At 44.1% G+C, this 20343-nt stretch overlaps 1 protein-coding gene across 1 annotated transcript; it reads right to left on the reverse strand.

Annotated features, from left to right (window-relative positions):
- Positions 1 to 2446: 2446 nt before the first annotated feature.
- Positions 2447 to 20045, reverse strand: NOL9 (nucleolar protein 9). Its single transcript, XM_066607341.1, has 12 exons — positions 19701 to 20045; positions 16751 to 16970; positions 16361 to 16491; positions 14764 to 14899; positions 13467 to 13563; positions 11562 to 11659; positions 8981 to 9142; positions 8596 to 8887; positions 7119 to 7230; positions 6017 to 6194; positions 3288 to 3421; positions 2447 to 2992 (listed from the first exon to the last, which is right to left on the reverse strand). The coding sequence occupies exons 1-12, from the start codon at positions 19923 to 19925 to the stop codon at positions 2882 to 2884; spliced, it is 1896 nt and encodes a 631-aa protein (XP_066463438.1). The 5' UTR covers positions 19926 to 20045; the 3' UTR covers positions 2447 to 2881.
- Between the last annotated feature and the right edge of the window lie 298 nt (positions 20046 to 20343).

The raw sequence follows: 20343 nt of genomic DNA on the forward strand, positions 1-20343 counted from the left end.
CTATACACTTTAATGAGCGCCAAGGTCTTGCTGTTGGCTCCGGGTGGCTGTCCAGTAGTCATGGCAGCGGTTTCCTATTTCCTACCCCTTTTATACATTGAGGCTAGTGCCCACAGTCCTTGGAGCACAGGGCTTTGTTGCAGAGGATTTCAAAATTCTTAAGCAACTCTAAGACATTGTTTTTGTGTAGCATTATATTGGAATTACAGTGCATTGGCCCTTTAATTAAAAGCTAGACCCTGCCATTATGAATGAGCCCGTCGATCTGCTTAGCTGGCAATCCCTGGTGCCAACAGAGCTCACGGAGGATAAACACTCTGGGCCATTGTTTGCACTTTCTCATTTTGTCTGCTCAGTAGACTGCGGTGTGATTTATGCACGGTGCCGGCTATTGCTGGCCAATTACTCCACAGGGCAGGGACATTATAGAGCATCGGGAATAAGGAGGAAGGGAATTATCCAAGTGCAGGAGCGATGGCAGAGGGAAAGTACAGAGACAGCGGCCCATTCTAATGCAGCAAAGAGAACTTTGGATGTAGAAAGAAGATTTAAAAAGTTGTCTAATTAGATAAATAATAATTAGTGGAAACTTTAAAAGGGTACAACCCACTCTGTACACAAATGTATAGTTTATATAGAAATATTCATTACAGTTGAGAGCAGCATTCAATGCTCTTCGGCTCATCATTAGAAACAGTCAACAAGCTTGTCAAAGATCGCTCAAACGACAGTTTGAGTAACAGCTTTGAGCGATCATTTTGCAGAAAAATTAATTGGTATTTAAGTTACTCAGCTACCTAAATACCAATTAGGTGTGCAAATGAAGCCTTCCACTGAATGCAGCCAATAGGCTACTATCTGCACTAAGATCCTTTGTTCTCCACGGGAAACAATGCTATCAGCACTCCCCGTGGAGAACTACTGATAAAAGTGAAGGTCGATTTTTAGGTTAGACTGAATTTAAGGATCAGCTAGCAGTGCCCGAAAAGCAGACGATGGGCACATATTTACATGCACCAATTATCGCTAAAATGATTGCCGATTAGCGAATTTTTGGCGATTGAGAACTACCAGCGGGATACCAGCTGAGAGAATCTTAGCACTGCCGGCTGAGATATCAGCCTGCGCCACTGATAAGAGTCATCGCTCATTTCTAACCAACTCAAAACTAGAAGTGATGAACGAACAGTGCACGATGGCTGCTCATTTAGACGCAACGCTTATAGCTCAATAGACTGCTTTTGAGCGAATTTTGAGCGATAATCATTGTGTCTAAATAGGCCTTTAGGCCGGTCCTTTTTACATAGTACAATTATTGCTAGGTGCAAATGTGCACAGCCACCGAACAATCAGTGATGAATTGCCAAGATTATTGCTGACTGCATCTTTCATGTGGACCTAAAAAAAAATAAAAAAATAAAAAATTAAAAACCCTGTTCACCTGCTGCAAATCTTTTGTTACAAACAGGTGCCTTAAAGATTTGCTCAACAGGGAGCTGTAGCAGAAGGGTGACTAAAGGCGTCGTTATGTTCGAATGAACGATTATTGTTCAGTGTAAATGCAAAATACGATCCCCAGTTCATTGCTGGTTGCATGCTTGTTCCAATTTACCTTGCAGTGTAAAAGGGCCTTAAAGGGGTTGTCCCGCGCCGAAACGGGTTTTTTTTTTATTCAATAGGCCCCCCGTTCGGCGCGAGACAAACCCAATGCATGGGTTAAAAAAAACAAAAACGTTTAGTACTTACCCGAATCCCTGCTGTGCGGCGACTTCTTACTTACCTTACCAAGATGGCTGCCGGGATCTTCACCCACGATGCACCGCGGGTCTTCTCCCATGGTGCACCGTGGGCTCTGTGCGGTCCATTGCCGATTCCAGCCTCCTGATTGGCTGGAATCGGCACACGTGACGGGGCGGAGCTACGAGGACCAGCTCTCCGGCACGAGCGGCCCCATTCACCAGGGAGAAGACCGGACTGCGCAAGCGCGTCTAATCAGGAGATTAGACGCTGAAATTAGACGGCACCATGGAGACGAGGACGCTAGCAACGGAACAGGTAAGTGAATAACTTCTGTATGGCTCATAATTAATGCACAATGTACATTACAAAGTGCATTAATATGGCCATACAGAAGTGTATAGACCCACTTGCTTTCGCGGGACAACCCCTTTAAGAAGCCATTGACTGCTGTCCCAAAGATAAGAAGCGGAACTCATGAAGCGTTCTTCTAAGGAGTAAACATGGTAAGGATCGAGTCGCTGTTTTTTTTTTCTTAACAAATCTTTATTTCGAAACTCCCGACGCTGGAAAGGGCTCGGTGCTTGTAGCTTAAAAATATTTACATAATATACAAGTAGACTTAAAACTGTTGTGCGATCACATCAACACCACTAATCCTACAAAGTATCCCATTAGACTCTCCTTAAATCACCAACAGACAACAAGCTTTAAAAAAAAAGACAACTTTAATAGAAAATATTTACATGACATAAACGCTGCCGCCATTCATCTGGCTGGACACTAATAATTTAAGATGGCAGATTGTAACGAGGATCTGTTGGCTCTGCGGACACGGCAGATTTAGTAAATACTTCTATTTCCCATGAGAGGAGCATCTTTTAAACTTTGTTATTTCTCCTAAAAATGCATGAACTTAGTGCTACCATTCCACTCCTCAACAGGACGCTGTCAGAACATAAGAGACAATGTAGGGACATACCCCACTAAACGGAGCGAATGGTAACACGCAGTTGTCAACTTCTATATTTCCAGGAGGAATACCAGGACAGAAGAAAAGATGCTCCAGATATGCGAGTTCATGGAGGATACAAGTACTGACAGCTGACAGAACCTCCTTGAAAGAAGTGACAAGCATACATTTTTATAGATGTTCCCGTCTTTTGAGATGTCTGTTCAGCTTTAATTTCCCAGATCCGTATATAGAGAAGTCATATTCTGTGGTTACGTAGGGTAGGTCACCCTCCACTCCAGGCTACAATGAAAGTAAAAGATAAAGTGTAAATCTACTGAATCTAATTAGACATGGTGATTCAAAAGTCAGGGCCCAGCAGAATATCTTCCGATCAAAAAGAGATACAAGTAGGAAATGTTGTAGAACACTTAGTTTCTTGGACTCCCTCCACTCATCTACAATGGAAAGGGTTAATGGGATACATGATTTAAGGGTGGAATTTCATCAGAAGCTTTTCTGGGTGGCCTTGACTTTTAAATCCCACTATATGAGTTATATTGAAGATATGTCCCATTTTGTTGCAAAGAGTTCATACCTGATGCTTGAAGATGCTGTGTGGTATAGATATGTTGCCTATGAGCAAACAATTGACCACTCGAAGAGTCTCAGGTGGCAAAGGGCTGAGAATGTGGTAGACCTTTTTTGCCATATTAACTCCCCGAATAATACCTGTTCATAAAGACAACAGATTAGCATACACTTCAAGTCAAAGAGAATCCAAGACAAACAAATCATCTAATAATCTGTAGGTTCCCATATGCCGTGAAAACAGCTCTGACAAGTCGAAATATGAGCTCTACAAGTAGGGCTGGGCAGCTCATCAAAATTCATTCAATTAATTCTCTCTTCTAATGCTCTACGATTCTGAAATCACTCAAAATTGTACAATGAAATTTAGCTTTGCCTTCACAGCAGCGTCTTTAGTCAACGCGTGGGAGAGGGTGCGCCAGAAAGAGCCAGTGAGTGGCAGGGCTGCTGGAATTGGCTTTATCTGCTTAATGTGCTCTATCTAGCTTGCATTCAGTAGGTGAGCGGGGATTGTGAAGTATGTGGGGGGCTGTGGTGACTGGGACCCCATATTTTACCTGTTTTCACAGTAATTCCTAGATAAGTACTGATCAGAAGTGTTCCATAGAATGCTGATGATCATTACGTGTTCCAGGATTATAGGAATGAAGCAACAGTGCACAAGGAACAGTGCCCGACAGACCCCATTGATTATAATGGGGTCCATTGGGTTTTTCATCATGCTGCCTGGTATTTCCTGGACTAGCAATAATAAAAAAAAAAGAAATTGAGAGAAGGTTTTTGGTTTGAGATTCTAATTTTAAGTTAAGAAAAAGCAAAAAAAAAACAAAAAAAAAAAAACACCCCCCAAAATGTTCTCAGTCTCCATCTACAAGACCTCTGAAAGTGTCCTGTGGTATCTGGCACAAGACATTAGCAGCAGATCCTGTAAGATGAGTGGTGCGGCCTCCATGCATCGGACATGGTTTTTCAGCACATCCCATAGATACTCTATCAGTTTAAGATCTGGGGAATTTGGAGAACAACTCATCACTTCAAACCCCTTGTCCTGAACAATGTCTGCAATGTGGGTATACCGCTACCATGCAGGGGTGTTACTTTGTTTGCACAATGTTTAGGTAGGTGGTGCATGTCACAGCATCATCCACATGAATGCAGGACCCAAGGTTACCCAACAGAACATTAGCCAGAGCCTCACCCTCTGTGCTTCCTCTTCTTCCCATAGAACATCCAGGTGCCACCTGTTTCCCGGGTAAGAAACATACAAGAACCCAGGTATCTGCATAATGTAAAATAATACGCGATTCCTCAAAAACAGGTGAGGCCACCTTTTTTCATTGCCCCATGGCACAGTTCTGATGTTCACACTTTTGTCCTGGGGTAGCATGGGCACTCTGTCCGGTCCGTAGCTACGCTTCTCTATACAGGAGAAGTTCTGTTGTGCTGAATAGTCGGACACTTTTCTATTATAGCCAGCAGTAACATTTTCAGCAATTTTTGCTACAGTAGCTCTTCTGTGGATTTGAACCGGACAGGCTAGACTTCACTCCCTCCATACATTAATGAGCATTGGTGTCCATGACCCGGTTGCTGATACATTGGTTATCCTTGCTGAGACCCCTTTTGGTAGGTACTAACCCCACTGCATACTGGGAACACCCCACAAGTCCACAGTTTGGAGATGCTCTGACCCAATCATCTGGTCATTACAATTTGGCTTGTTCAGATCCCTATACTTTTTCCATTTCCCATATATGAATGAACTGGTCACTTTCTGCTTAATATATCCCGCTCCTTGTCAGGGACCAGTGTCACAAGATAATCAAAGTTATTAGCGTTTACACTTAACAGTAATGGATTTTATGTCAGCGATAACAAATAGTAACAGATGTTTTTGCATTTACACAGGACGATTACTTGTTACCTAGCAGAGCAAGTTCTTCATTATGTATGTGCCAGCATCTACAAGGACATGCAAATGCTGTGGCATCAACATGTGCTGGCATCATTCGCCCTGAAGGACTTCACTCCATCACCTTTAGGAGCAGGCAAGTGCCAGACTACCAGGCGATTTCCTACAAATCCGACAAGGGGGTATTTCATGTTGGACAATCAGGGTTTCTGGACCATAATTAAAGCAATGAGTCAGGTTTTAAAAATTGATGGCCTATCCTCAGGCAAGGTCATCAATATCTGATTGGTAGGGGTCTGAATTTGAGTACTCTTGCCGATCAGCTCTTTGAAGGGGCCATGGCGCTTATGTGATCGCTGTGGCTTCTCCAATGTTTACTAATAATCCAATGATTATGATTGCGTTTGTACTTCAAATACTAAACTTTATATAGTGGCTGCTCTGATTACCGCAGCCTCATTCCACTGAAGTGAATGGGACAATGCTACATATAGTACTGGGATCAGATACCAAAAAAACACAAAAACAAAAAACATAGTATGAGCCACCTCACATGTAAACTTTAAAGAGGCCGCAGGACTCGCAACACAGTCGCGTGAAACACCTTATCGGTTGGGGTGCAAAGAGTCAGATCCCCCACCAATCAGATACTGACGGCCAATCGGAAGGAAAGGCCATCAATTTTTAAGAACTGGATAGCAGCTTTAAGAAGTACAGCTGTGTGCAAATGAGGATTTATCATACAGGAGATGGGTAGACTTAAAAGCCAAAAGAACAAAAAGGGAGTGGTGGGTGGGAGAGTACAAAATCCATATATATCTTACCGAATCCCAAGCAATCACAGATTGGAACCTGAGTTAATAGAACTGGACCGTTGTTCTGGCTGTGGATGTCATCTAGAATGTGGCACAGCCCAACCCAACTGGCATTAGCGGAATACATGATGTGCGACGGAGCCACGTCGGCATGGATCACACGCAGAGCAACTTCGTTAAAAGGCACCTTAAAATAAAGAAGCTTGAAATGTAAACTTAGGCGTACAGCGGTGACAACACACGTTATTAGTCGTCCACACAATCTGGCACTGCAGTTATTTTTTACCACCATGCAATATTAGGATTTCTGAACAATAAGTTGCTAAACCGCTGAACACTCCTGACACGTTCCTTGTGCCGTACCGCTGTTATTTGTCCTGGAGGTGTACGACTACAATAGTCACCCGAGTAATGGCTCTAAAGAGGGTTTACAGGCGAATGTCATCCTGCGTAAACATGGAATCCGAGAAGGCAGGCGAGTGAGAATCGCTCACTTACCGCAGTCGCCTGCTGTTTACCACACCTAAAAGCCAAGCGTCTACCGGCCCATGTAAACAGGCAGTTCATCTATGAATGGTGGCAGGCGGCTAGAAGAGATCTCCGGCACCCTTTAATTTCAAACTTTTACTCCTGAGTGAAAGCACAGCAGTTGTTTCGTGTAAAGCAACTGCAAGTTTAGACTTGGTCAATCTAGCATTTTCCTCCGCATTCTGACGCTGCCCAATCAATGCTGACGGACGCCCAATTCTCAATTTAGTCAAAAGTATTAATTAATAAAGGTCCCACTGCCGAAAACCCTGCTGGTGACTAGAATGAGCGCTCATACAAGTGCTGCGCCCCCTTGGCTGTCTTCGGCGCTTTTTGGCAGCTCAAGACTGCCTCAAAGAGATGCCTAGACAGCACTATACACCTCTATGAGGCGGTCTTCAGGTCCAGAAGGAGCTGAAAAGTGCCCAATACAGCTGAGGGGGCACATGGCTTGTGTGAGCGCTGTAGCCCTCTCATTCTAGCACTCAGCGGAGGTCACAGAGCCAGGTCAAAAGTTAGCTGAAAATGCAGCTACTCTTTAATGCTGAATTCTAAAACTCTTCCTATAATCCCCCAAACCTACCTCATAGGGTAATAGTCCATTGAGAGGGATTATCTGATCAGGATCAAACTGCTGTAATTTACTGATGTATCCCAGCATTGCAAGGTCACGCAGGATCCAGTTATGGCAAAGCCTAGTTAAACAAAAAAATCATAATATTAACCCCTTGAAGATCTGACATTTTTTATTCCCTCCTTTCAAGGTCTAATTTTTCTTTTTTCTTGTGATACAGCCGTATTAAGGGTCACTTTTACAGGACAAGCTGTATTTTTCAATGGGACCATTTAATGTAGCTTAAAAAAAATGTTTTAAAGTTCTACAATACATTTTAGGTCAGCTGAACTAGAAACCCACAATAGCACCATTGTTTTCTTGGGTTTTGTTTATATCGCATGCATGCTGCGGTAATAAGAACATGTTCATTTTATTCCGTGGGACAATACAACTATGGCCGTACTATTGTCATGGGGCCTTTTTTTTTTTATTTCTTTAAAAAAAAACAAAAAACTAAACTCTAAAAATATTTTAAAAATTGCTTTTTGGTGCAATATTCTGAGATCCACAACTTACTTCTGCGCTGATGGGGCTGCATTTGGCCTTTTTTTTGCGGAGAGAGCTACAGTTTTTATTGGTGCCATTTTAAGTAGATAAAAGTTTATCACTTTTTATTCTTTGGGTCAAGGGCTGCCAAAAAAACAATTCTTGCACTATGTATTTTTTATCTTTAGGTGACGCTTACCATGCTGGATAGGTAATGCAATATTTTAATAGTTCAGATCTTAAGGATGTGACAGTACCATTTAGGTTGGATTTTTTTTTTGTGTGCGTAAACTGGCAAAGAAAGCGGGGGTGAGCTTTTAATTTAATATAGCTTTTTTGTTTAAAAAAAAAAAACACAACTAAAACCTCACTTTGCAGCTGCAATGGGGGGGGGGGCTTGGAACTTGCACGCTGATCACTTTTACAATATACTGCAACACATAATTGCAGAATACTATACTTTGCTGGCAGCATATTGACGCCTGCCACAGGCAGGGCTTAACAGGCTAAATTACGTGGCAGGGCTTGGATTAAACAGCTGACAGCTATCGGGTACACCACCTCTCCCCCACACAATGTACAGTTCCATCATAGGTTGTGAAGGTGTTAATACAGGGATTAACTTACACAAAGTATCAAAAATACTGTTCGTTCTAGATTAGGTCCCAATTTAGGACTATGATGAAATTCCTCATAGGGGGACATTTCCTTATGGCAGTGGCTCTCCACCTGGAAGGAAACCAAGTCCCAGCATGCTCTCAATGCGAGGGTACACTGGGAGTTGGAGTTTTCCAAAAGCTGGAAAGCCACAGTTGGACAGTACACTATTGTCTAGGTAGCCATCTCAATACACAATACTGAAAAGAAGGGAGAGGCACAGAAGGAGTTCCTAAACGAGAATACAATGACCCTGGAGGTGCAAGCTGTGCCCCCTAGTGCTGACGGAGCAGCTGCTTACATATTGTCGGTATCCCCAGCTCCAGTGAAGTTGCTCTCTATCTGGATGAGATGATGATCACCGGGGGCTCTGGGATAAAGCTGCTCACTATAGTCCAACTCCTCTTCATCTAAGAACTCCAGGCTTCGACTTTTGCGCTGAGCCTGTGACTGAGCTTTTGTCATAAAGCCTGCAGTGTTCTTGATATATTGGGGCGTCAGAGGCTCCATTACGCTGTCTCTGGTAGACATTTGAACTATATGACTTGGGGAAAGGAGATGTATTAAGTCAATCAAGAGCAGCAATCCAAATCCTAAGAAAAAAAAAGGGAATAGGAAACAGTAATATGTAGCACACTGTAACATAGTACTGCGAATGCACGATGAAGATGGACAAGACGACAGACCTCTGACCCATCCCATGGTATTGATGATGAGCGGCTGGTCTCGCTTGTAGCTGGTAATAATGTATTTCACCGACTCGATAAAGCGCTCCATGTCCTGCTCACACGAAGTCTCTCCAAAGTAAACCATTTTGTGAGGATCCCGCTGCTGAGTAAATGGAGGTCCTAATACCAAAAAGAAAAACAGGAAAGGAGTACATGAGGAAAACCGAGAGTAACACTTCAAATAAGGTGACGGTGCACAGCTCAGAAATACACAGAGTTTCCTAATGTATTCTCATTATATTAAGACTCCCATCTGTATATAAGGGGTTTTATTGCAGTACGCATCCAGCCATGTGTGGCTATGCCTGGTACTGCAGCTCAACCACCATTCTCGGCCCCAAATCAGCTGAATAAGCCAATCCGCAGGAACAGACAGCAGCCGTCCCTTCATCCCACTAGTCAATTATCGCACATTTACACGCAACGATTGTCGCTCAAAACTTGTTTAAAATGTTACGTCACAACGTTGTTACTCCGCTCAGTTTCAGCCTACGTAAAAATTATCGCTGGTTCACTCACTTCTCGCTAGGTTTAAACGCTCCCCGCTCAGTGTTTTACAAAGACTGAAGCACTGAGTGAGAGGTTACTGATACTCAGCAATGATCTGCCTTTCCAAACATCCTGCACAAGCGCAAAACAACTAGCGGTGACGTCACTTGTGCGCTCATCACGTGTAAATGGGGCATTACATCCGTATTTGAATTATTTTCAGTATGGGACTAGCTCGGGTCAGTAACACAGTGGTGTGAGTGAGGACTATGAAGGTCTGTAAATGGAATTAACAGTCTTTTACACAAGCAACCAGGGTGTAAGTGCAGCAGAAAAAGTCCTCTTCTACGCCATCTAGTTGGGTGCAAATCCGGGAAAAGCTCCAGGTAATTGGGGGGAGTGAAGGATGGGCTTCCAAACCACTCATCCACATTTTGAGCTGGACAGTTAGGTACTTTAGGAGTCAGGTGGGAGAGTTCCTTAACCCCTTAGGGGAGCAGCCCTTCACACTTCCATTTTCAATCCCCCCACCCCACGTTTAAAAAAAAAAAAAAAAAATCATAAATCTATTATTTAAGCATCAACATAGCTGTCTGAGGGCTTGTATTTTGCAGGGTTGCATTTTTAATGGTACTATGCAATGTATGATATAAATCTACTGAAAAATGTTTAAAACATTCAAAGTGGAGTGAAATGGAAAAAGACAAAAATTCCACAATCTTTGGGTGCGTCTTGTTTCTACAGTGTGCACACTGCAACAAAAATGAGCTGATAACCTTATATTATGGGTCAGTACAATTACTACAATACCAAACTTATGTAGTTCTATTTTTTTTCAAAGATATTTAATTTTTTTTTTATTATTTTCTGCCACCATCTTCTAACAGCCATAACAGTTTATTTTTCAGTTGACATAGTTGTACAAAAGCTCATTTTTTGCAGTACGCTCGTACTATGGTACAATTTTGAAACACCTGCAACTTTCTGATCTTTTTTTATTATATATTTTTCTTGGAGGCAGATGACCCAAAAAAATGCAATTCTGGCAAGGGTGGGGGTGGGGCGGGGTGTTTCTGACAACGTTTAGGATGCAGGGTAAATAATGTGTTACTTTGATAGATGGGACTTTTACGGACGCAGTGATTCCAAATATGCGGGTTTTTTTTACTAGATTCTCTTATTATAGGGAAAAGGGTATTTTTTAAACACTTATTACTCTATTTTTAAATAATTAAGACTTTTTAAAACAGATTTTTGCTTTTTTTTTTAAGCCCCTATAGACAAAAACTTGCAATGCATTGATCACTCCTGCTGTATGATGTAATGCCATGGCATTACATTATACCGTGATCTGCCAGGCAATCAAGTCACACCACACGCAATCTGCAATGGCAGCCCTGGCGCCTTTCATAGGGTCACTGGCTGCCATGGCAACCCACGATCTTAGGGGACATGTGGGACCCCCCCAAACATCAATCAGGGTATGTAAAGGGTCATCAGCTCTGATGAGCGGCACTGCTTATCAAAACTGTTGTGGGTGGGTGCCAGCTGTAAGAAACCCGCATCTTATGGAGTGGGGTTGACCCCGACCCTCCTCCATACATATACCAACCAAACTTGCAAGACGCACATACGTACGTAAGTAACTATGTCCTGTGGTGTCACATAAGTTGTGAGTTACTGGCGCGGTGCTCTCAGCCCGGGTCTAAGGATGCTATAATTATTTTTGTTAGAGACTAGACAACATAGGGTTTATTTCAATGTCTGATGTAATTTGCTTGCTGTGTGGAGTGAAAAGTTCTTCTGCCAACCATCTTATCCAGGAGTCGGCGCTCCTGTGAGCCAGCTAGCTCAAAGTCACTTCACAGAAGTTTGAGAAGTTTCTAATTTGCTAGATCTGCCCTGCAAGTGCCATTAAGTGGAAGCATCTAGGAATAACAGCTCAGCTATCAAGCGGTGATCATGCAAACTCACAGAGAACTGCTAAGGGATGTCCCCAAATCTCATATAGGTGTACACGGACCTTTACCCCCATAGGATATACACTTACCCAGAACAGGCTTAGTAATACTGATCAACGAGATACAACCAGGTGGTGTGAATTCAGTCTGTCCCAGGTCACAGTCCAAGTACTCAATACATGGGATGCTAGAAGAAATGAAAGGCAGACGGATTAAGGAGATCGGCACAAATTCAGGGGCAGATATTGTTGGGAGTGTGGGATTTTAGTGTTACTCAAAAGTACACCAAAGTGGTGTCCATTTGTCTAATGCAGGTGACTGTTTTCCATTTGAGGGAAGGGGGGGGGGGGGGGGTTCTGTCTCAATACCATTTCCAGTATTTATGATGGAACCCAGAGACGCAAATCTACAATGTAGTCAAAACCGCTGTGAGAATGCTCCCTTATGAAGAAAGAGCAGCTGAAAGGGCGCGACTACCCAACACTCAGGTCCTAATGAAGACATATGCTGGCCATCAATGTCTTAAGCAAGGAAGCTTCTTTAAAGCAGCAGCGCCCCCTTTCTGTGGTTAATTTGTTTTTTGTATTTGGACAAATATCACAAGAGGTACTTTATGAGCTTCTGCAGCCCACACACAAGAAACCAGGGTGTAAGTGCAGCAGAGAAAAGACTTTCTCCACTATTTGGTTAGGTGTAAATCTGGGAATAGCGCCACATAGTTGGAGTTGGGGGGAGAGAATAGTGGGCTTATACTCTTATCAATTTTTTGAGCTTGGCTCTTTAGGAGTCAATTGGGGGAGATCCCTAACCCCTTAAAGCTGCAGGGTATACAGTTACGTACTGCAGCTTTAGGGTATGTATAAGGAGACATCGCAAGGCGATCTCGATCCATGCATTGTGGCTGCTTATCAGAGCTAATAACTCTTTAAATGTCGCCAGTTCCTACAGCAGCATTTAAATCCCGATTGATGTTCCAGGGTCCCGTACGGCCCCATGCAAGGAGATCGCGGGTTGCCGTGCGGGTGTCATGGCAGCCAGGGGCCTTGAAAAAAAAGAAGCCAGAATTGCGCTTTTTTGGTCACTCCATCTTGAAGAAAAAAATAGAAAGCGATCAAAAAAGTCATAAGTACTGCAGAATGGTACCAAATGGAAACTACGAGATGTCCTGCAAAAAATGAGCCATCACAAAAATAGTTATTGTAGTCAGAAGATGGCGAGAGAAAAGAAAAGAAAAATTAAATATCTTTGAATAAAAATAATAGCAGTACAGCAGAAAAAATAAATAAACCCCTATACATTTGGTGTTGTAGTAATTAAAATGACCCATAGAATAAAGTTTTTATGTCATTTTTGTAGCAGTGTGTACACCATAGAAAGATGGCGTAAACTTGTTTTTTCCCCCCTTTATTTTACTCCACCAAGAATTTTTTTTTACATTTTTCAGTACAATATTAAATAGCACCACTGAAAAATACAACTCGTCCTGCAAAAAGCAAGCCCTCATATAGCGACGTCGATGGATAAATAAAGGAGTTATGATTTTTTAGAAGGGGGGGGGGGTGGGGGAATGAAAAATGGGGGAAAGGGCCATGTCCTTAAGGGGTTAAATAAGTTGAGTTATTTGCATGATGCTCTCAGCCTGAGGATTGGGGATGCTGTTATTAGTTTAGTCAGAGCTGCAGTGTAAAGCAGAGAGGTGGTAAAGAGCACAATCTTGAACCAGTAATGACAAGACTTTTAGACTGGACCAGTGAAGTAACTGATAACAGCTCTACTAAAACATGGCCAATAAACAAACACAGCAAAAAAGTATTAACTGTGGGGAAGATGCAAAAGCTAGAATTCCACTTTAAAATGTTGATATCCGCTGTCAAACTAGTAACATTTTATCAGTTGGTCTGCATTGGTTCAATGGAGCAGAATTGAAAACAATGGCTTTGTCTCATAGATGACCATACAGCCACAACAAGGTAATAACATCTAAACCCACTCACTGCTGCAGCAGCTGATTGATGAGATATCTGTTATATGTCGATTTCCCAACATCTTTTGGGCCACACACGAGGATAACGGGGCAGCCATTGTCTTCCTCTGGAAAAAATAAAATAAAATCATGAATTTTATATAATCAACTACCAAAGGTGCAGGCATCAGCGTCCCAGAGGCACGCACCCATCATCTGACGCACTAGTACAGTTCGTAGCTCCCTGCGGTGCACTACAACACCCAGCATGCTGTGCTTGTAGAGGCTGTAGACCACAGCGGTAAACGATGCCGATAGGCCAGCATAAGAATTATTTTTGATCTGACGATTACAACAGTCACATAGATAGTAAGAAACATCCCTTGGAGCTGTTGTACTGACCAGGACCGGATAATACACCCAACCATTATACAATGGAGTTCTGCGACCATATGAACCAATAAGGTAGCAGAGTGACAGGACTCCCCTATTTAGACAAGCTGGTAAGTTATCTCTTATAATTCACAGTTCAGCACCTTCAGAACCTCTTTGTGAAGACGAACGCCGAGCTCATACAATGGGTCGGATTCCACATTCAGATATCCGCAGCACACGACCTGCGATCCATCGTGGAAATTAATTGCACATGGTCGCAGAAGATGGCAGATACGTGTGATTTTTCGCACAGATGGATGTGTATGCCCTGCGTATCAGCCGTGTAGAAAAAAAGCTCGCAAGCCGGCAATGACATTAGAACATCGGCCAGACAATTAATTCGCTTTTATTCATTTACCATCTTACCCCCCTTCCAATTCAAGCTTTTTTAGGTATTTTCATACCTAGTTCCTATCGATTCCGACGCTCATACCCAATGTTAATTGCGTATGGATGACAGAACGCATGCATCTATTGACTTCAACGGATGGCATCTGCACTAAAATAGAGCATGCTGCGATTTTTCTTCTGCTTGCAGAATACACAATACGTACCTACGAGTGTGAAGGAAAATTCTAAAACACATGCCTTTCAACGCCTGCTGTTTTACTGCGGATCTTCCGCACGGATGGCGATCGTGGAATCCGCAAATCAAATTGGTTCATGTGAGCGCATCCTGAGAGGGATGTGAAACAAGCCCATCCTTTACATAAGTTATGTCTGTGTATTATGCTGTAAGGTCCTGCAGCCTCTGGGACTGGCAATAAGGGCGAAGCCCCGCAGCCACTAGTGTCTACATCACCATGTTCTTCGGTGCGGATGGCAAGTTTCCATTGAGGTGTATTATATAGTCCTCACCCTAGTAGAACCCCACAGTAAGACATCAGACATACCAAGGCAGGCGCTGACTAGTTGCTGGGCTGCAGATGCTGCGTCCGACGATATAGTGACAGCCGTCTCTGGATCACAGAGGTGAACTCCAATAGAATGCAGAACCGGATCACTCGGAGCAGAATCAGTATTCTTTTTCTGAAAAATAAAAAAAACATGTCATTCGGCTGGTCTAGTCACACCGAATGGCCACTTTGTTAGAGACACCTGCACTTTCAAAATTGGAGTTTTCCTGTCTAAAAACTAGTTTCAAAGTTGGGTTATAATAGGCAAAGACTAGTTTGAGCATCACTGCTATCTAAGAGAAGCTAAAAGGCAAGACGCCAATGGGCAAAAGAGTGCAAAAATTGGATCAGTGAGACGTTTGAAAAAAAGGTCATGGTCAGATGAATTTCTGTTGCGCCGTACTAATGGGAAGGTCAGAATTTGGCGCAAGCAGAATCATAAGATGAACTCTTCCAGTCAGCTGTTCAGAGCATCTCAGGACCTCCATATAATATGTGGCAACAGCTACGCTGTCCGCCTGGGCCAATATTCCTGCAGAGTGATTAACATCTAGTGGAATGTAATCCATAATAACTGCTGCCGTTCTGAAGGCCAAAGGAGGTGCAACGTGCTCCTAGATGGGGGTCTCTAATAGACTGCCTATTCAGTGTATAGTCATTCTGACAGGGCAGCAGAAAGCTGAGACCCATGCAGATTACTAGAAGGGGCTATAGTCACCTTCCCAAACTGCGAACCACACAGACAGGAACATCACTGGACAGTCAAAAGATCCCCGCCAGACCAGCTCCGTTCACAGCACTTTACCCCCTTGTACAAAGCTCTGAAAATGCCAATGACAAGTCTCTTCCCCAGCAAAGATGTGGCTGAACTAGCATTAAAAAAAAAAAACTAGTTGTTCCTCTGTTATGCCTCCTGAAAACGTTGGCCTAAATAGACAGCTGGGTGCTACTGTTCTCCTTGTCAGTCATGCCTCTCCCTATGAACTCTGACACTGTCCCATTAGTGCCAACAGATGGTCTAGAGAGAAGAAACAAGAATAGTAACACTGTTCTTGATTTATACCATTTCCAGGAGGAATAAGAGGGTCAGCTAGCAAAGAAAAAAAAAAAAAGTGTTCCAGATTTAAAAGTGCCCTTACAGGCCGGTAGAAACAAAGATGGCTCCCCACTTGTCGGACTACCTGAAGTACACTGCGTATCGCATGCCTTAGTAGTCAAAGACCCTACATGCTGCTCTGACTGGTCAGCAGGCGTAGCGTCTTATACTAAGGGTACATGAACACTAATAGTCCAAGTAAAAATAAACAAAAGTTGCAGCATGACCTATACTTGTCCGATTCTTGGTGAGAAGAGCACATGCCAACGTGCTCAGTTTGGCACATCAGACAGCGCACGGACGGGGTATCCCAGTGCTGTCTAATGAGAGTTGTGCCCGAGCATTTTAGGCACAACCTTTTTCTTGCACACATGCATGTACCGCTATGATGTATACTAATACACAGTGTGCATCAGGCAGTCAGAGGAGTTGGTGCGGCCATCTTTGTTTGTCCAGGCCCAGAGCATCACTTTATTGAAGAATACAAGTATTTCATACCAACTTTGTGCCAAAGATGCGGGCATACTCTGGGTGACTCAAAATGTAGTTCACCGCCGTATCCTCCAGACGCTCGAGCAGCAGGATGGAGCAGGAGGGCTTGAAGTTTTTCAATACTTTCCGTCTGCAATCTGGAATAGAAGAAGATCTATATAACAGCGGTAGGTGTACCCCCCCTTCCTCTGAGGCTGGGGCTACACGCACTACGCACACAGGGGGCTGCAGGGAAATCACACTTGCATCCAGTGGTTTCCGAAATTGTTTATATCTAATGAAAAGTTTCGGAAAGAACAAGATTGGCGCAACTTTGTTAGTTATACGGAACAAGTGGAGTTGTTCCCCTGCCACAACTTCACAGGGTGACTATCAGTATGATGTGCAGCATATTACCTACGGACAGGTACGCACGCAGCCGCACCCGCGCCTCCGCTCGCACTTCTTTACGTGTTTTACACTTCTTTTTCTGTTTCACTCCTTCGATTGCCAGGGGTGCATGGGTTTTCGGTGAAAAGAGCTCATAAGGGACTTCGCTGGACTTGATGGTCAGCCCCAGCACCTTCACGCTGCCGTACAGGCAGGTCAGCACACATTTACCTACGAAAGCCAATTTCTGCAAAACATAAATACAACAAAGTTTTTTCGATTGCCAGAAGATGCAATAATTTTATGTAAATGACGCAGAATTACTGTATGATAAATATTCTGCAGATTTCTAATGTATATTGTGGTACCATTCAGTCCCCGAGTGCCGATTCTGGGGACTGTGGTGGCAGGGAAGGGTCTATTTAACCCCTTGAGAACCAGGGTATTTCTGTCTTAAAGGACCAGACACTTCAGGGATTTTCCCCATGTGGTGGTTTTAGTGCCCTATTTTTTTCTTTCCTTCAGCTGCCAAAATTATTTTTGCTGTGTTTTTTCCCCCGGGACATGTAGGCCTATTTTTTTTTATCTTTCTCCGCTGATTTCCCCCCCCCCCCCCCCTTTTTTTAGCTTTATTGGCGGTAAAAAGCCAAAAAGAATTTTTTTTTTCAATTTACTTATTTTTAAAATTAGAATATTTATGCAAAAATAAAGTATGAGAATGGGTTCCTCATCTTGTTTTTGCCGTTTTGATATGGGCACGATTTTCTCACGATGCAGCAGCACTACAAATTGCATGTATGTGAAGATCCTGCTTTCCTATTGGTTCCTTCACATTAGTGATGTTTTGTAGGCTGCTACATTTCAAGAAAAAAAAGGCATGCGCTATACCGCCGCGATTTGCAATGTTTTGTAGCCCATGTTTCTCTATGGAGCCTTCCTTTGCGTTGCATCACATGAAATCGCGGTTTTCATGCAGTGTGATGCAACTTTTACAGTAGGAAGTCCTACTGCATGTCCCTAAAATAAGTCTGAGCTGCATGAAAAAAAAAAAGAACACACAATACATCAGCGAACAGGCGCCGTCTGCTCTGCCGCACTTCTCCTCTGCAGCTCTGGCTCACTAACTTGTAGTTCTCAGCCAGCGCTTCCTGGTTCTGGAGTTCTAAACCGCGCCTCCTGGAAGCACTGGCTTTGATTGGTTCTCGAGCACCGCAGGTCAGCCAATCACTGCAGTGCTTGATGAACCAATTACAGCTATTCAATGAGATGCCTGTGATTGGTTCTTGAGCGCCATGACTCAGCCAATTAGAGCCAGCATTTCCTGGAGGCTGAGTTTTTGAATCTCCAAACTAGGAAGCACTGGCTGAGAACTATAAGCAAGTCTGCCGGAGCTGCAGAGGAGATGTGTGGCAGAGCAGACAGCTGTTAGGTGATATATAGGGCTTACTTTTGGGGGAGGGCTCATATTTCAAGCCTCCCCACCCCCAAAAAAAAAAAATCCCGGCAAACGGTTAAAGAAACATTCAAAGCAAAAATGAAAATCCAGAAGCATTGAGAGCGTTGAGGGCTTCACCCATAAGTCTTAGTTCAGGGAATATATGAAACTGCTGGCGACGGACCCAACATGGCGTCTGATTAGGACATCACAGGGGTACGCTACCACTGCAGGCAGCTGTCTGCTATACGATATACATGTACAAGGCATCTGCTTGCTGTCAGTGAATATGAACTGTATTGTAACGGAGAGCGGCTGAAAACCTGTCCTGATCAGCTGATCCCCACCTCGCCTGTCTGCCTGCTGACATCAGATTCAGAGGCTGCAGCCTGGGCGCTCTACAGAAAGGTTCCTGCAGCCAATGACAGCGCTCGGCAATGATCACTGATCGCTGTCATTGCCTGTAGCTTTACCGGACGACACAGCGGAGCGGGGAACAAGCAAGTCGTAGCCGATTTGTTATTTCCCAACATGGGAGACTCCGTGAGAGGGTTTTACATAACTCTGACAACCCCTTTAAGGGTCGGACATTTTTTCTTTTTCTAGTTTTTGTTTTTCCTCCCTGCTTTCAAAAAAAATAAATAAACAATGTTGTTCTTCCACTGATCTAGGGCTGGTTTTTTTTTTTGCAGGATGAGTTGTATTTTTCCATAGTGACCCTTAGGCCGGTTTCTCGCACACCGCTGGTAAAATGCAGAGTTTCAAATGCATTCTGCAGCATCTGTAACTCACCCCATCATTGCAGGGGGTGACGAGGTGCATTAAAAAGCGCTAAAAAAACACAAAACATGAAAATAGAGCAGACAGCGTTAGAAAATCGTGGCGTTAGACACCGCACTAGAACACTGGTCGCCCCACTGAACCCAATGGAGTGTTGTAGAGCGGTCACTGTAAGAAGTGTTGTGGGTGAGAGCGGCCGTAATATACTGCGGAGCTGGAACATCTCTAAGTGCTGCGGAATGGGGGAAAATATGCAATGGCGCCACCTCCTGGGTGGGAAGGGGGTTGCAGCATACCCACTGCGATAATTACATAAGTTTACATTGAGGCTCCCTACAATTAGGATGCCAAATTTATATTTTGCTGTACTTTTTTTTTTCTAAGGGTCTTTAAAAAAATAGTTACTTTTATCGCCATCTCCTGTCTGCCACAACTTTTTCTTTTTTTAAGCAGCAGCATTTAAAAGGTTAACACCTGTGATGATCGGCACGATCACTGATCGTGGCTGAGGTTAAATCCCCAAAACAGCCAACGCCGGCCAGTTACAGAGCCTGCACCACATTAACCCCTCGCACCTCGGATGTAGATACACCTCCTGGGGCATGAAGGGGTTAGAGGGGTAAACTGGGTCCTAAATATTAATAAAAGCTTCTTATGACCCCCCACCCACCTATCAGGATCAGCACAGATTTCCCCTTTAAGAATGCACAATGGTGAAGAGCTCAGTGACAAGCTCAGCTCTACTACACCGCGCGCACTCACCTCTCCGGGCTGCAGCACGGTCACACACACCCCCTCCTCCACCAGCAGCGCGCCAGGCTCCGGGCTCTCCTGGCAGGCGCTGGTGCTGGGCCGGGGTGCTTCAGAGGAGGCAGCCGCCAGCTTGCAGCGTTCAGACAAGGCATGTCTGTTCTTCACAGAGCCGCTCTTCCCCGGGCGGATCTTATACACGGGCCCCGGGCGGGCAGTGGCCGGCCGCTGCTTCATAGCACAGATTCTTCACAGGGAGAGCAGCGGCGCCGCAAGAACAGGTTTGAACACCGCAGCACGACGCTTACGTAAGGGACAACCGTAACCTTCCCTAGGTGAACGGCGCTCCATTGGATAACTGACGCGGCATAACCGCCACAACCCAGGGTTAGTGCCTGTTCGTCCCGCAACGAGCTGACGTCTGTAGGCTCCGCCTAGTCATGGGAACGTGAGCCGTGATGTGCGGCTGGACTGGACTGCGCAGCCGCGGGCTATTGTGGTCGGGGTGACTTCCTTGTCTCCCGTGTAAAACAGGCGGAAGGGATTTACTGAAGTGCGGCTGAAATACATGAGATATGAACAGCCGCTTATAGTCCCAGGTCCGAGCCCTGAATCAGCCAACCCAAACAACCAATCAGGGGGCTTGAATTGCTGA

The sequence above is a fragment of the Eleutherodactylus coqui genome, chromosome 6, assembly GCF_035609145.1.
Source record: "Eleutherodactylus coqui strain aEleCoq1 chromosome 6, aEleCoq1.hap1, whole genome shotgun sequence".
NCBI lineage: Eukaryota > Metazoa > Chordata > Amphibia > Anura > Eleutherodactylidae > Eleutherodactylus > Eleutherodactylus coqui.